This window comes from Chenopodium album, chromosome 12 (genome assembly GCF_948465745.1).
Source record: "Chenopodium album chromosome 12, dcCheAlbu1.1, whole genome shotgun sequence".
NCBI lineage: Eukaryota > Viridiplantae > Streptophyta > Magnoliopsida > Caryophyllales > Amaranthaceae > Chenopodium > Chenopodium album.
In genome coordinates, this window is record NC_137845.1 from 50496707 (window position 1) to 50511070 (window position 14364).

General features: G+C 33.5%; 1 protein-coding gene across 2 annotated transcripts; it reads right to left on the reverse strand.

Moving 5' to 3' along the window:
• Positions 1-5405: 5405 nt before the first annotated feature.
• On the reverse strand, positions 5406-13619 carry LOC145570589 (ethylene receptor-like). Of its 2 annotated transcripts, none has more exons than XM_081629709.1 (7): positions 13486-13619; positions 11748-12698; positions 9900-10268; positions 9373-9639; positions 9149-9276; positions 8381-8578; positions 5406-6507 (listed from the first exon to the last, which is right to left on the reverse strand). In XM_081629709.1, the coding sequence occupies exons 2-7, from the start codon at positions 12651-12653 to the stop codon at positions 6150-6152; spliced, it is 2226 nt and encodes a 741-aa protein (XP_081485835.1). In that variant the 5' UTR covers positions 12654-12698; positions 13486-13619; the 3' UTR covers positions 5406-6149. The 2 variants fall into 2 exon arrangements, with proteins under 2 accessions (XP_081485835.1, XP_081485834.1); XM_081629708.1 differs by having other exon boundaries at positions 13482-13619.
• Between the last annotated feature and the right edge of the window lie 745 nt (positions 13620-14364).

Below are 14364 nucleotides of genomic sequence, written 5' to 3' on the forward strand. Positions count from 1 at the left end.
CGGGTTCAAGCTCGGCTGAAGCTCGTTCATGCTTGTTTATTTGATAAATGAGCCGAACTTGAACAAATTTTGAAACTCGTTTAATAAATGAGTTTGAACACGAACATAGATATGCTCGTTCAGATAAGTTCATGAACGACTCATTTATTTATGTTTGCGAACTACTCGTCTATTTATATTCATGAATTATTGATTTATTCACAATTGTTAATTTAATTTTTAAGTTTTTTAATAATTAAGATTTAATTGTTAAGGTTTATAATTAGGATTTAATTATTTTGCTATATTTTGAGATTTTCAAATGTCAAAGTACAAATCTCGTTTATTAGAGAAGCTCGTTTATTACTAAACTTATTCATGAAACACTTGTTTATAAACTCGTTTAATAAAAAAGCCGTTCACGAACCGTTCGCGAACATATAGTGTACTAAATGAATCGAGCTTGAACAGATATTTAAGCTCGTTTGAAAGCTCAAGATCGTGCTTGGACTCATCTAAGTAAAATGAACTTGAACATGAACAAGGTAGTACTCGGCTCGACTCGGCTCATTTACACCCCTAAATGTAGATAACAATTAGTGAATTTAGAAAAGTTAATTGTTGTAGATCTTTCAGCAGATGAATTCTCTTTAAATATAGTAATTGAAAACATTTGAGAAGAAATAGTGGGTATTAGGGGTGTCTCGTTCGGTTTTCGGTTTGGATTAAGGCCAAATCCAATCTGATCCGAAATATATTAAGTTTTTCATTTTTCAATCCCACCCGATCGGAATTACTTTTTCAATCCAATCCGAATTAAAATTCGGTTATTTGGATCCGATTTGAAAATCCGAATGAAAATACGTTAATTTATCTTCTTTAATAAATAGACTAATATGGTAATATAAATTAAAAATGCAATTATAAAAATAAAATTTTGTCCAATACAGTTCTTAAAAATAATATTTAGTTCAGCTCCTAATTTCCTTCTCTTATAAAATATTCATTCGAGTTCAGTTCAGTTCAGTTTAGTTCAGTGCAGCTCTAATAAGTTCAGTTCAGTTCAGTTCAGCTGATTTCAGTCAATGAGAATAGACCCTTAGTGTAATATATAAAACCATTGGAACTTATTTTACCTAATTAGAATTTATTGTAACTTACTAGACCTTATTTTACCTATTGAAATTTAGGGTCCAAATTGTTCACCTTATTCTAAGTTATATAAGGTGTATTAATGTTTAAGGGGGTGTTCTATTCACTTCTTTTCCGCTGATAAGAAAATATCTGCACTTGTTACATTTTATTAAATCTTATTTTAGTTGTAATTTGATCTTAGGTTCTCGTATCAGAACTTATTAAACCTGAATTGAACTTATTTGAACTAAGGGTGTGTTCTATTCACCTAATTTTGACTTTTCTAAACTTATTAGACTTTATTAAAACTTATTTTAGTAGTAATTTGTACTTGGGTAACTCTTTTCTAAACTTATAAAACTTGTATCAACAAATGTGAACTTCTTACAGGTGGAATAAGTGAAAATAAGGTATACAGAACATGCCCTTAATTGAACTTATCTAAGCTTGTTACACTAGAAAGACTTGAAAAGAAGGTAACAAAAAAAATCTTAAGCTCAGTTAAGTGTAGATATGATAAATTTATTAGTTTAGGAAAAATAACTTCTGATATCTAGTTACTCAACTATTTCACTATACTTTATTAAACTTATTGGAAGTTATTAGACCTTATTTATATTCATTAGACCTTACTAAAGACCTTTATGAACTTATGAGACGTTATTAAACTTATTGGAACTTATTAGATTTTATTTATGTTATCACACATATTGTAGTTTTTTGAAGTTATAAGACTTTATTTATACTTATTAGAGCTTATTAAAGTTATTGCAATTATTTATTAGACCTGAATAACCTTATTGTAATTTTACTTATTTTTATAAGGAACAAAATTCTAATTTGTATAATGTGAAGGCAACTAGCTTAAAATAAGATTTGTATAAGGTGTATATAAGGTGGAGACATATATGAATATAGTATTTTATATTTTTGTAAAAAGTAAGAGTTACCTACTCTCTCCGTATTTTAAATAAGTATTACACTTATCAAATGCGTTCGTGTTTTAATATGTGGTATACTTTCATTTTTTTTGCCAAAACTACAATTTAATATTAACTCTTTCTCTTTCATGGCCACCGCTTTAACCCAATAGTTTTTTTTTTTTTTTTTTTTATTATTTTTTTTTATGCGCGGCCTGTTGTACCGTGCGACAGGGGTTACTTGAATTTTTGGGTCATGGATTACTTGATTTTTCGGGGTTACTTGAGTTTATCAGTCAGAGGTTACTTGAGTTTTGCGGGGTTACTTGAGTTTCTTGGACAGGGGTTACTAGAGTTTTCGGGCTTACTTGAGTTTCTCGGTCAGGGGTTAGTCGAGGTATATATTTTTTTAAAAAAAATTGAATACATACACCATTTATTATTTTATTTTTAAATAATTTGTCCAGTTTGTTTTTGTCCGATTTTTTGAGTGTTACAGTTTCTTTAATTTTTCAAGTTACTCTATTTATATAAATTTTACTGATTTACTAAGCGTAATGTTATGGAATTTAACAATGTTAAAATGTTTTAATTTCACTAATGATGTATATAATATGGTTTTGAAAAATAATCTATGCTATTAACCATAATTTAATAAAATACGGTTAATTTTTAGCAATATCCGCCAACATAGATATTTTATAATTGCAACCCAAATTCACCTCATTAATTGTAGTCGTAGAATATTAGGAAATAAGTGCTTAGTTTACAATTTTTGTTAACTTATTTTATAATTTTTATTTATTACGGAGTAAGTAATTTTTATTTTCCTATTTCTTATTTATTTTTAGATTTTGTAAAGATATATAAGCATGATTGACAAGACTACTCTCTGGTTTCATTAGCTACTTCCTTCTCTCACCTCTTTCACTTTGAATTTGCACTTCTCGCCAAGGGTTTTAAGAAAGGCAAAGCGATTTGATATGGTGGTCAGCTACATGATGGATCAATTGGGTGATTGTGATCCAATCTACAACCACATACCTGCATCTTTCCCATCTACTAAACGAGCATCAATGAACACTTTGCATCCTGTGACGTTTGACCCTTTGCTCTGTTTACACCCCCCCATTTTACATTTAGATCTTATTCGTTCCATCATATGGTACATTGTCTCATACTTCCCTACCCCTGTTCGAGTAACACCGTCGTTCTTGTACTCATCCATTAGTTTGCTAGTTTCACTGAAGAACATAAAACCCTTTATGAAAGCATAGTTGTGGAAAAATTGGGCATACTCTTCTCCGAATACAAAGGTCATTCCAACTTCTGGATCATTTGCTATTCCCCGATCCTCTTCTTCACAGTCCTCAAACACCTCATTTAGATCAATGATTCTTTCCAAATTGCCCTCCACATTTGCCATTACACTACAACCCAACCCTGCATAGCACAATTAAACTCATAAATTATTCTCCACTATAATTATATTATGTACATCTAATAATACATAATTATACCACTATAATTATATTCATACAAAAAGAATTAATATCTCACTGAAATTGCTTAAAAATAATTTTAAAAACTCATGAGAAAGGTACATTATACATTATTAACTACAAAACACAAAATCCAAATTTTATCAAAAATAAATCCATGGATTCGAAATCCATTACAAAACTAAAAGCATATCTTCTTCAACCCTTATAACTTCAAACCAATTATATTTCCTTGTAAAAACCATTTTCATCAAATATAACATACTTCCTAATTTACTCGCTACACTATGTCAAATCAAGAGAAAAACTTTCAATTATACATTTTAAACCTGATCAATTGATAAAAAAACTTACCGTCAATGTCACCCAATAATGTTTTGAACTTCTTACTTCAGCTTTAATTCAACGAATGACTAAAACTTCATTGGCCATTACCATAGAAATTGTTTCTAAAAGTACATAACATACCTTGGTCGAGGAAGTAATATTTTTTAACAAAATGGCGACATAATTTCATCCTTTACCGCTGCTCTCTTCTTAGGCGGGAATCTCACACCTTTTTACCGCTTAACTCTCTCGCTCAACTCTCTCGCTCAACTCTCTTTCTTTCTTTTTTAAGAACGTTGACATGTCGCAATTTCATTGGATGTCTACGTGGGGCTACACATAGACTTGTATAAGCTCCCCCCTTTATTTCAAGTCTTTAATCAACTTTAATTTGTACTTTTCCGTTAAAATTGACTCTTAATCGAATACATGAGCATTGACTAGAAGATGGGCCACACAAGTCATTGCACTATTAACTTTCAACTAAAGGATATCATCATTATTATTATTTGAATTTTTTTTTTTCAAAAATTAACATCAAAATTTGAATCATTTCCCTACCTTATAAAAAGTGGGAGATTGTTCTTATGAATAGTGCACGGACTATTATACCCCTCAAAATGTTTTTTTACCTTCTTACTCCCAAGTGTAGGTGGGAGATTGTTCTTATGAATAGTGCACGAACTATTATATCCCTCAAAATGTTTTTTTACCTTCTTACTCCCAAGTGTAAGTGGGAGATTGTACTTATGAATAGTGCATAGACTATTATACCCCTCAAAATGTTTTTTTACCTTCTTACTCCCAAGTGTAATTTTGTAATTTTTTTAAAGACCCATCAATTAATTAGAAATTAAATGAAGAATGGAATAATAAAGTTTAAAATTTTCTATATTTAATTTAATGGAAGTTATGATTTTATTACATGACAACATTAGTCATTAGACAACGAAAGGTTATTGCTTTATGTGGGAGTTTTTCTTTCTATATTTTGTAAAAGTCGAAATTAACGACTTACACATAATTGTGTTTAAAGGACATTGAAACTACTGAAATTAATCTATGATTGTGCCGAATTAGATGTACTAGAAAGAAAGGAAACCAAACTGACTACAGTGAAAAGGAGAAGAAAGCAAAAAAGGGATTCAAGGGAATTATGGGTGGCATAGAGTTAATTTACTGCAAAACCAAATTGTTAGAAGCATTTTGTCCGAGTTCATTTTCTGATTATCTGTTAACTTTTGAGCATTGTGAAATCATGTGTATCTGAATACTATTATGTATTAATGCCACTACTATATATGTATTGTGATGTACCATGTACTCCTATATGATGTACCTTTTTTGTTTCCAATTAAGTCAATGAGCGCAAAAGATATATTAATATCATAAATTCCTATACAAAGTGTTAGCACATTGTGTTTTTCCACTACTTAAATAAGGGTGCAGCATGTTGCATCACATTTTCGAGAATATTCTACAACATCAAAGACAAGAGCCTTCGGCAACAGACGATTAACTCCATGTGAAGTGCAAACACAAGTCAAGAAAAATTAAGGCTAAGCAATAGAAAGATATTCCTCTATCAGTCCACTAAATTCTTGTCAAGTGCAAACACAAGCCAAGAAAAATTAAGCCACAAGGGTTGACCACCTCGCGCACAACGCGCGCTTTGGCTGCCCTAGTTCATATATAATTGTAAAAGAGAAAATCTAGAGAGAAAAAAGGCCATACAACAGGCCTAAGCTTCTCAATTCAGGCTTGGCTTGGTTGGGTGAATCTGCTCGATCAAGAGCCAAGCTTTAACCGAGTCAAAAGCTCAGAGCCATTCGGCTTAGTTATAATCTTGACTCTAGGTTGAAATTTCTGCACACAACATATTCAGGTAACTATTACACTGTAATTACCGACAAGCAGCACCTTTGTCCAAAATAAATACTCCTTAAAAAAATAAAAGGCATTGCCAATTTCAGCTCTTTGGGGCAATCTTTAAGTAGAAACTTTGCAAGTACTATGTCAGTTAGCATTGCTTGATAACTGCCTCTTCTGTGGTTCTGTACTATTCTCGACACTATGGTATGTACATCGAAAGAACACCTGGAACTGCTTGTCGGCATTGACATTGACACCAACACCGACACCTCCAGGCACCTGATTGATTACAAAGAAAAAATCGTAAAATGATACAAACAGGAGAGGAGAAATTTGGCATCATATCTAATCATGCCAAGTATCATCAATGTTTCTCCCGTCCATTACAACATTGATTCAGGTCTTCTACAACACACTACAGCGGCTCAAACACAGTCCGTCTTTCAAGGAGCTCAGATAGAACACTTCTCATTTTATCAACGGATATAGGTTTCAATATGCAGCCATCCATACCCACCCTGACACAATTTTCTCGGATCAACCTGTCCGTGCTCACAGTGAGTGCCACAATTAACGGTCTCTCATGACGCTTTGAGAACCTTTTTCTAATTTGAGCAGCAACATCAAACCCATCAAATCCAGGCATAGACAAATCAAGGAATATCACCCTGTATTCTCGGGACACAGCTAACAGACATTCCTCACTCGATGCTACAGTCGTAACTTCACATCCAAGGTGCATCAGAAGCCCTTTTGTAACTGTTCTACTAACCCTGTAGATAATTACCCGACGTATGCATTAGAGAGTAATCAATTGGTAATTAGTAGCATTTACTAGACTAATCCGGCACCAAGCATAGAACAGTTTCTATGAGAGAGCACATCATGACACTTAGATGCAAAATTAAAGACAGCCAGAAATACAATCAAAAAAATCTGCTGTTATAAACTCAAGCAAGCAAGATTATAAGCCAGAAATGGTTCCTTTCAGGTAATTGCAGAATCAGACTACTTGAAAAATAATGCTCCAGTAATTTAGAGATCAGTAAAAAGATATTTGCAAAGAGGTATGTCCCATTATAAATCTAAACAGGAGCAAAGTGGACATGCACAACAAGTGATATAGGGATCAGTAAAGAGAAATTTGCACAATAGTATGTCCCATATAATGCACAAAAGTATGTCCCATTATAATACTAATATGAGCAAAGGGTACTTGCAGAACCAGTGATAAGTCTATTCAACAATTGAAGCCCATAACTTGCTTTTAATTCCTCCGTTTATCTACATGTGTCAGCTAAAGAGAAGCATGATTCTATACCCCTCGCCTCAAAATCACTTCAGTTGCCAGAAAAGTACAACATGATGAGCAGCGATTTATGATGTTTACTGTATTCACATAGCAGCATCCTTCTGTAAAAGTCTTATTAAAATGGTAAAATGCTATTGACCTAGTTAATTAGTGGATGAAATTTATGCATTGGAAGCTTGATATCCAGACAGCTCACAACAGCAGAATAAAAGCTAATTTATGCACATGCTAGCCTATGATAAACTGAGAAATAACAATCAGCATCAGCTAAAACTTCTTAAATGTATAAAAGAGAGGTTCATTTATTCATAAGAGTGTATATTTTCCCATCACACAAGAATCCTAAAAACTAAGACTTGTAGACATTTATAAAAGACGACTCCTGACGTACTAGGCAACCTCATAATTTCTCAAACTAAAATTCTCCTTTTGGTATTAAACAAACAGCTGCCAATGTTTTGTAATTCCCACCCCGAGAACATAGTAACATTTTTTTCTGTTAATATGTTTATACAGGATTAGTAAAGTCAGCAATTATCCAAAAATAAAAGTGAAAGTTTTAAAAGAGATGTGATTTTGCCAGGGAAAAGGATGTGTATGCACATGCGGGGCAAACAAACATACACACAATTGATAGCTGTGTAAATAAAAGGCTACTGAAGTGAACACAATGAAAGTGAATATTCGGAAGGAGGAGATAATGATGGTGTTATTGTAAGTAGTGATGGTATGGTAAGATGTGAAGAAAGGGGAACTATTACCCTCATTATGGGGGTAATAGTTTATACAAGGGGGAGGGTGGGTAAGTATACTACCCTCATTATGAGGATAAAGATTCCTCCATTTCTCTGTTTTCCTCATGTCACTACTACTCAATTTCATTTGTAAACGCATATTTCATACAACACCACCTCTAATCAATTAGGTTTTTCCTAGTTTGACTTTTATTACCACTTCGATTCATTATTCTCAATCCAAGCATGGCCTCATCGGTAAAGAGAGTAATTGAGAGATTCAATTCTCCAACATGCTCCTAGCAACCCTTTTAAAAATATTTTCTACATTCGCTCCATCATAGGGTATTAAGCTTGCTTGTCATCATCTGGGTTTATATCTCACATTGAGGATGATCCCGGTAGATCTTGTATGTCAATTTTTTGTTGCTTTCTACTATTATTTATCGAATTTACTTCCACAGTTATTGGTAGGCATAAAACCATAGAAGGCTCAACCTCTAACTAATTTGAAAGTGCCATGTAAGTACCCTCATTCTCCAACCCCAACGGCTCAACCCTCACAAAACAACAGAAAAATAGAGACTATCTACAACTTACCCATTCTCATCCATAATGAGAACTTTTAAGCCACTAAAGCTAGATTGAATATGATTTGCCAATGGATTAGGTGCAAAAGGGACCACGGCTCCATTTGATCGATCAGGACTTCCAAGTTTAACTACAAAAATCGCTGTGCAACCCTTGCCAAGACCTTCACTTTCGATCCAGATGCTGCCTTCCATGAGACTTACAAACCTAATTTAAAAATTATCCAATACATAAGACATCAGTCTAGAATAACGTAATATATAACAGATTAGCCACAGTTGATATAAAAGAACCCAAGGCTTTGTTAGAAACAGTATCGTGAGAAACTAGGAAATTGTGTGATTGCAAATAATTTGGCATCAATATCTAATATTTATTACATCCTCTATTTCATAATGCTCTTAACATATTTAATTTTGTCCGTTTCACAATATTCTTTACATATCTACTTTATGCCATTTTTGGCAAACCCCTTTTACTAACTTACCTCTCTTACCTCACAGTATTTACACCTTTCCACTCACTCTCTCCAACCTTATCCACCTATTTCTTACACCCACCCACCTTTTTACATTATCTCTCTTACTTTATCCACCTTTTTACATTATCTCTCTTACTTTATCCACCTTTTTTTTACAGCCACCAACATCTTTATATTTTCTCTCTCCTTTGCCTACATTCTTGTGCAAACAATAAACGTTAAGAACATTATTAAAAAAGGTTTTTTTTATAAGATTGCCTAATGACATAGCCACTTCAACAAATAAGCCAAGTTACCGCTTGCAAATGGCAAGGCCCAGTCCACTACCACCAGAATTTCGATTTGCAGGTGTTGGAGGTTGAGCAAATTTTGTGAAGAGCTTTGGAATATCTTGCGGATTGATTCCAGGTCCTGAATCCTTCACCTAAACTCAACGAAGTCAGTAGAGTCGAATAAGTAAAGGCCGTAAAAAAAGTATTTTTTTTTTTATTTTTTTTTTGGGTTTAATAATGAAATCAACCTGCACTCGCAAATAGAAGTGATCATCTGTGGCTACTGGGATGAAATCAGGAGTCCGAGCATCTCTTAAACATTCTGCTTTTGCAACTAGAGCAGTAACTGAGACACTTCCTTCTTTTGTAAACTTCACAGCATTACCAATAACATTCAATAGAACTTGCATTAGACGTTTTTCATCGCCAACAGCAAACTCTGGTACATCCGGATCCATAGTAGTTGTTATCAACAATTTTTTGACAGATGCTATGGGCTTGATTAAATTAAGAACCTGCATCAATAGTCATGCACCTTAGAAAACTGAAAGCCATTATCATGTAAAGAACCACAATATCACCACATAATTTGATACTGACAAAAATATCGCATAATCAAAACAAATCAACTGAATAGTAATGGGAACACTCAAAACTCAAACAAAAGAAGAGGGGGGGGGGATTATGAAAGTGACATGAAAGTATTTTATGCACAATGGAATAAATGCACTACAATAGTAAAACAGCAAATAAACGGATAAACTGTCATTTTTACCTCTCTAAACATAGAATGGAGATTGAATACTCCATTATCAAGCTTCAGACTTCCATCTTCAAGCCTTGAAAGGTCCAAAACATCATTTATTAGGGTTGCAAGAAGATTACTGCTTTTTAAAATTGCTTCAACCATCAATCGTTGCTCAGGAATCAACTCAGTTTCTTGCAACAAGGAGGAAAGAGCTATTATTGCATGCATAGGAGTCCGCATTTCATGATTCATCACAGCTAAAAAGTCATTTCGAGCGCGGATGGCAGTCTCTGCTTCTCTGCGAGCCAAGTCAAGTGCAACATTCTGCTCCAAAAGTTGCTGTTGAGCTCTCATTGATTCTTCTAAAATTGCCGCATGGGACAGAGCAACTGCAACCTATATCATACAGAAAATGGATTGCATGAATGATAAATGTACAAAATAGAAAAATTAATTAACTAATTATTGCTTTGTCAATACAAAAAAGTGTAACATTCAACACCACAATCAGTACACGAGGATAAGCGCAGATTAAAGAGGAATCACTTGAGTCTTATGCTATCAGCCTATCACTATTAAATTGCAGCTGTTAGATGAGGAAGATGACATCAAAACAAAAGTTTACACAAAGCTTTTTAAAACATAGAAGTAATTTAAAATTGATATGTGAGAGGTCACAATAAGTTCTCCTAAACTAGGGATGTTGATATGTAACCCAACCAATAGCTCTGCCTGGAATTCAAATTTTGTTTTTTTTTGGAATATCTGAGACTCAACTGAACCCAACCTCAAATAGTCAAATTCAAGAGTTAATTTAGCTCAACAAGAAAATGAACCAAATCCATCATGAACAAAAATGATGACTGCTAATTCTGATATCAACCTTGAGATTCACTCATAGTCTCATACTAATAGAGCTTTTTAAAACTGTCATGCCATTTTTAATTTTCAAACTTCTATTTTTTGACAGGTATCATATTAGCTCCAATTTTGCACAATTAACAGAAAAAAACAATTACTCAACTATATGTTGGAAAAGAAAGAACATAACAGATAAGACAGAAAAGGGATGGAAACAGACGTCAAAGTTTATAATTGAGAAATTGCCCAAGTACTAACTACTAAGTCAATACTTGACTGAAACCTAAGTTACTTGTAGCAGATATTGACTGAATCAACTCTCTAAAATTGCAAATCAATACAAACCATGTTAGCACAAGCGATTCCAGTCATAAAAAGAATTTTTAGCTCTGAATACAATGGCATGTGAAAATGATATAACAATAGTGTGTCCTTAAAATCTAGAACTTACATTCATGGACTAGACATATTCCACCTATTTCATAAGATTGCCTATCCAGGTTGGCTCTAGTTTGAGTTCACTTAACAAAATCATCAATATTCAACAGCAATACAAACCTTCAACCTCTCAAGGTGTTATCAATACATCAGTGTCTACTAAAACATTCCGCAACTACTCAATATTATGTAGTTGTAACTAAAATTTGATGCTCCTAAATTACACAAGGTTGGGACAATGTGAATCCAAAAGGGTAAAGTATCTATGTGTTGTCCACTTTTAAAGACAATTACAAAAATTGAGTTGATTTTCTAAAAAACCTGGATTGGGATAACAAATACAAAGTACATCTCAAAAGTGATAATTAATGAATGATATTTGCCTACACAAACTATATCTTATAGGCTATTGCCTATGTGGCTTCACTAACAAGAATATATTTATCAATAATTTGTGCTAGTTACATAAGCTTGATAGGCATCATATGGCAGGTCGACTAGAAAACACAGCAGTGAAACTTAACATATAGCATATATGAGGATCCAACATGATATAATAGCTTGACACAAACGAACCTGATCTGCAACAACTTCAACAAGCTCCAATTCATGAACATGCCATTGCCTAGCACTGTCCGAAGGAAGCATCAAAACCATCAACGCATACCGTTTTGTTGATAGCTCTGGCCAATCATTAATTTGGAAGTTAGATAGATGAAGAAGGGGCACTCGCACAGCAACCACCTCTCCCGGCATGTACTTCCCTGAGACAGGCCGGATTCTAGCCACAGGACAGTTTGGTGATATTTTCACTGCACGATTGGTGCTAAATACTTGATTGATTACAGGAAGCTGAATGGGCACAGTAAATCCAACAGGATTTTGTTGGCGGAGTGTATAAGCTAACTGAAGCTCCAATCCAGTACGCGTTGGCATCCACAAAGCACACTCTTCAAGAGCCAAAGTCCTACCTAGTTCCACAAGAGTGGTTTTAAGAATTGTATGCCGGTCAAGAGTACTTCTAATCTCATGAGTTAGCATCCTAACATGCCTGCCTGTTTCTTCTTGGGTACGGATGAGGCCCATCTCTCTATCAAGTTCTGCAGCCTTATTTTTTAAAAACAATTCCCTAGTTTTTACACTTAATAAATCCGGAATAATATGCACAAGCATCAGTGCAGTTGCACACGAGACAACAGCGGTTAGAACCTTTGCAGTGGTCATAACTACTTCAACTGTTTTGGTATGTATTCTAAAAGTCCATAAGTTAATTAGATGTGTTGCGCCACAAAGCACTATAAAAGCACCAAACTGGACAAGCACCCATCTATAAGGGAAAACAGCAGATTTTTTAACAAAGTAAATCAGCTCCAATGGGATCGAAAAATATGCAAGGGCTATGAAAAAATCTGATATATACTGATACTTCATCAACAAATCATCAGGAGGCCATTGTGGTTCAATACAATTGCACGACTCCATCTAGAACAAACAACACCAGTTCAATCAACTGCTGCTTCCTAATGCCTGTCAAAATACACAAATACATCAAAGAATCAACTTCCATCTGAAAAGGTTCAAAAGAAACTTAGCTCAGCGACCCATAGACACACACACACCCAAATCAGTAATACATAAACATCATGGAAACATGTCATCCTATGATTACTACAAAACTCAATTTGAGATTAACAAAACCCAACAGACAATACCCCCGATTCAAACAATGGATTAATTTCACAAGTCACTTACAATCCAGTATAAAGATAAGTAAAATTAGCACTTATACTTTCAAGAGTAGCTTAAGCTTAATCAACCTGTTGCACCATTCAAGCACATTTGCATAAATTACAAATTCACTAAATTAATCCAAACTACTAGCAATTATCATCAACCCCACATAAAGATACTACTCCATCCCTCCATTGGAATTTAATTGTCATGTTACTAGTTCCAATTATATTTATTAAGGCATTAATTAATCCAAAATTTTCACAACAATAGTTCAAATTACACTATCACGGCGACAAACAATTGAAAATTTCTACGTTACTAGTTCAAATTACACCATCACATGGACAACTAATTCCGAATCGATAGAGTAATAAATACTCCATACCCAATCAAAATCTCAATCAATTCTCCACCAAAACTTAAAAAAATCGAAAACCCAACAATCAATTCCAGATAATAACAAAAACCCTACTCAAAAATCACACAAAACAATCAAAATCAAATCTTTACAAAATAAAAATTGAAAGATCAGATGAAGAAATAAATTAAGTAAAAATTAAAGACAGTCAAACTTACCCACCAAAAATTAATCTTCAAAAAATTGAAGAGGGAAACACGATCATGAGAGAGAAAGTTAGAGGGTAGTTAGACCCCCCAAGTATACATTTTTCACAAGAAAGGAAGACAATTTTTGTTAAATTTTTTTTTTTTTTTGTTTTTGCTTTTTATTACAAAAAGCGGTGGAACTGAGATAAAATAACGCAGCTGTGATGGTGACATTTGTCACTGTCCATTGAACTTGGTTTAAAAGAGGGAATGTGGGGGCCACATATCTAGAAGACTAGAGCTACTTGAGAAGATTTAGGTCACAGACAGAATATGTACTGTTTTAGCAAGTGCTCCAATTATTAGGATATTAGAGTTACTGTGCATATAGTGGTATTATTGTTGTACTTAAGTTTTTAATAAAAAAAATTTGGTTAAGTATTTTTTTTCAATTTAAAGAGTCAAATAGTGTGTTTAGAGTTCTCTTATCCATTTTGTGAGATTTTGATTGAATAAGCCTAAATTACATAAAATAAAATCAAGCTAACATTTTGACTAAAAGAAAAGAAAAACACTTCTAATCAGTGGCGGAGTCACAATGGAACATGAAAAGAAAAACTAGATTTTATTTATAAAAAACGATTTGCACTTGTAGGATATAGTTTGTAGTTTATAAATATGTTCATCTATTGCATATGTCATCCGTGACAATATATATGTCATAATGTTGATGTGTTTTGTTACCATCGGCCCATATTAGGGTGTAAAAGGTTGAAATTTTGAATTATGATTGACATTTGTTCAAGATCTATATTAATATGCTACTTAGGATTATTGTGATGTAAAAATCTTATTTTAATTATTAAAAGTGTTGGTAAGGGCTATCTAAGTTCTATTTATCGCTAATAGGTCT